Source organism: Eurypyga helias, unplaced genomic scaffold (assembly GCF_000690775.1).
Source record: "Eurypyga helias isolate BGI_N326 unplaced genomic scaffold, ASM69077v1 scaffold5258, whole genome shotgun sequence".
NCBI classification, from domain to species: Eukaryota; Metazoa; Chordata; class Aves; order Eurypygiformes; family Eurypygidae; genus Eurypyga; species Eurypyga helias.
Window position 1 is genome coordinate 27,231 of NW_010264825.1, and position 2,908 is coordinate 30,138.

General features: G+C 36.8%; 1 protein-coding gene across 1 annotated transcript in view; it reads right to left on the reverse strand.

The window, feature by feature from the left end:
- LOC104513215 (baculoviral IAP repeat-containing protein 6-like) overlaps positions 1–2,696 on the reverse strand; it is a gene marked incomplete at its 5' end in the record, with an annotated part of 17,362 nt that extends 14,666 nt beyond the window's left edge. Inside the window, 2 exons of the mRNA XM_010156496.1 lie at positions 912–1,108; positions 2,523–2,696. Of these exons, the coding sequence (XP_010154798.1) occupies positions 912–1,108; positions 2,523–2,696 (371 nt within the window). The remainder of the gene's footprint in view (positions 1–911; positions 1,109–2,522) is intronic.
- Between the last annotated feature and the right edge of the window lie 212 nt (positions 2,697–2,908).

Consider the following 2,908-nt stretch of genomic DNA (forward strand, 5'->3'; position numbering starts at 1 on the left):
GCGGGAACCCCTTCCACTAGACCAGGTTGCTCAAAGCCTCATCCAGCCTGGCCTTGAACACTTCCAGGGAAGGGGCATCCCATCCACACCTAATTCCACACTAATGCCACTACTGACACTTCTGAAAAGCCTATCGGTGCCTCCAGAGAAATTCTATACACAATTTTAAGTATAAAAAGAAATCACATATATATATTATAACTTTACTTTAGGAATATTATTTATTATTAAGATAACTAATATTATGCTTTTATTATTTATAATAGTATAAAAATTAAATTACATACACCTAATTCCACACTAATGCCACTACTGACACTTCTGAAAAGCCTATCGGTGCCTCCAGAGAAATTCTATACACAATTTTAAGTATAAAAAGAAATCACATATATATATTATAACTTTACTTTAGGAATATTATTTATTATTAAGATAACTAATATTATGCTTTTATTATTTATAATAGTATAAAAATTAAATTACATACTCTTCTTTGAGAACAGAGTTTCACTTAACCATAAAAAAGGGCACTCTTAGGTTGTATTTACACGAGCAATTAAATGAGAAGCAAATATGGCTTTATAGTAAATTAACAACTTTATGTTACTGCACCTTCCAAAATATTTTATGAATTAACAGAAGTGAAGGAACCAGCAATACTGAATTCATGCATTTGTTTCACAAGGACATTCAAGCAGCCTGTAACACCTATAGGGAAGCAGCATTATATATACATACACCACATATAGGGAGCAGTCCTCCACAGGACTGGGCTGTGGAGTTGTGCACTGTTTCAAAGCAGCTTCCCCACATAACTGAGATGTCAAACTGATCCACACAGAAACATGAGGAAAACATTGTCCTTAAACAAACAAAACACATGTTTTTCTACACTGATTTTTTTCACTCACTTGCTGAATTACGTCAGGATAAAGCATAGGGAGTCTCTCTGCAATGAGCGCCAATCCACCCATTCCAGCAAAAACTTGCAGTGGAGACTGAATGGGACAGGTTTCGAGAAGGGATTCATCTAGCACTGCATCCATACACTCATCCCCAGGACTGATGGCTTCATCTTCAGGGCAAGGCCCTAGTAAATCCGCATGTTCTACCAAAAAAAAAAATAAAAAAAATCGACAGGGGTAAAAGAAATTAATACCTCATCATCAATATTGTGTTTATTTTTTCATCCTCCCTGAAAAGCGTACTTCAAAAGTAGCAGTTCCTCCTTAAGAAAAACCTGAGTCAAGAACCTAAATTAAATGATTACCAGGGTATCAAAAGAAAAAAAAAAAAAGTGATACCTTTTGCCCATGATGGCAGATCCATGCCATAATTTGGGATTCCTTATACAGGGTTACACGTTAATTATTAGAATTCTATAATTTATTAGATTTTGACCTATGTCTTCCAAATTTTGTTACCTTTGGAAGTGTGACATTTTTTAACAATGTCTTTCATCTAGGAGATAAGAGTAGGTTTGTTACACTCTGAGAAAGTCCTATCACCTCTCACTCACCACACTTCACATTCTCACATCTTCGGTGAGGTGTCAAAATACCCCTCTGCCAAGCTACCAACTTTCTACTAGCCATCATCCTCCCAGTTTATGACTAAGCACTGTAAGATCATGTACAATGGACAAAAACACACTTTTTCTTTCCAACTGCTCACTTTCTTGTCTTTTCTAGGAGATTGATCTATCAAGTGAACAATTATTACATGAAACCCCTGTCTTAAAGGAGCCAAATGATTGATTTTGCAATTCTATGCTGTGTCAGCAGGCTGGTGATCAGTAGATCCCCTTAGCTTAATTTGAAGGTCCCATTCCTTTAAGTTGTTCCCTAAATGAATGGTACCAGAATATTTCAAAACAGATTCCTGGGATACAGCTCCTCCCTCCCCTTTCCTCAGAACCATAAGTAGACAGAAAGCAATTAGAAAAAATCTTAGCAAGAAACAGATCATATTAGAAAACACCAGAAGTAATGGTTTTAAAAGCTAGAGAGTTACAAGACCTGCTTAAATGGGTTTGAGAACAACTCCCACTTTCCAAGAAGCATGGAAGTACCCAAGTTGGTGCAACAAAAAAACCCCAAAACACCCTACACAAACAAACCAACACAGACTTCTGTAATTCATATGGTTTCAAACAGCTCCTACATTACTTAATCTGCCTTGGCTATCAGCACAAAAACTTACTGTAGAGAAGTGGCATACATGTCAAGAAATCAAATACATGGTATCTATACAATCCTATCACATACAACACTACGCAGAAGAAAGAAAAGTGAATCCAGAACAACCACGCTGGTGCATCTATAGATACAATCTGAAGAGAAGCGATAAATTTGTTCTTTCATCATGAAGTTGAGCACTTGTCTTGTACAGAATGGCTCAGAAGCCTCATCCAAGAAAATACAGAAAACTGCTGTTTCTTACCAAGAAAATCAAAACCATTTTTGTCCAAAATAAAAGCATTTTAGAAAGCAAGACAGCAAAAAAAAGTAAAGAAGACCCACCTTTTTCTGTGTGAAGACGTTTAAATGAATCTGTTTTTGATAAGCTTGGATCTGAGATGACTTTGGAACCAAGCTTAACTGTCAAATCTACTGATCGATATCCTTGAGGGAGTTTACGGTCATAGAGCAAAGTAAGAAGCTGGGCAAGTGTCATTTCAGCTGGTAACGGTTGGCCTAAACAACAATGGCATCAAGTCAGAGAGCAAAGTTATGACTGAGTTATTTTAACATACATGTCCAGGTGCTGTTCTTCACTTGTGCCACAGAGGCCAAGTAGACTAAATATTATCTGGCTCCAAACCAAGGCCTTAATTTTAACATTTGTTCTCTTGGCAAAAGGGGTCCCATCAGTTTGGAACCAACTATCATAGAATCACAGACTGGTT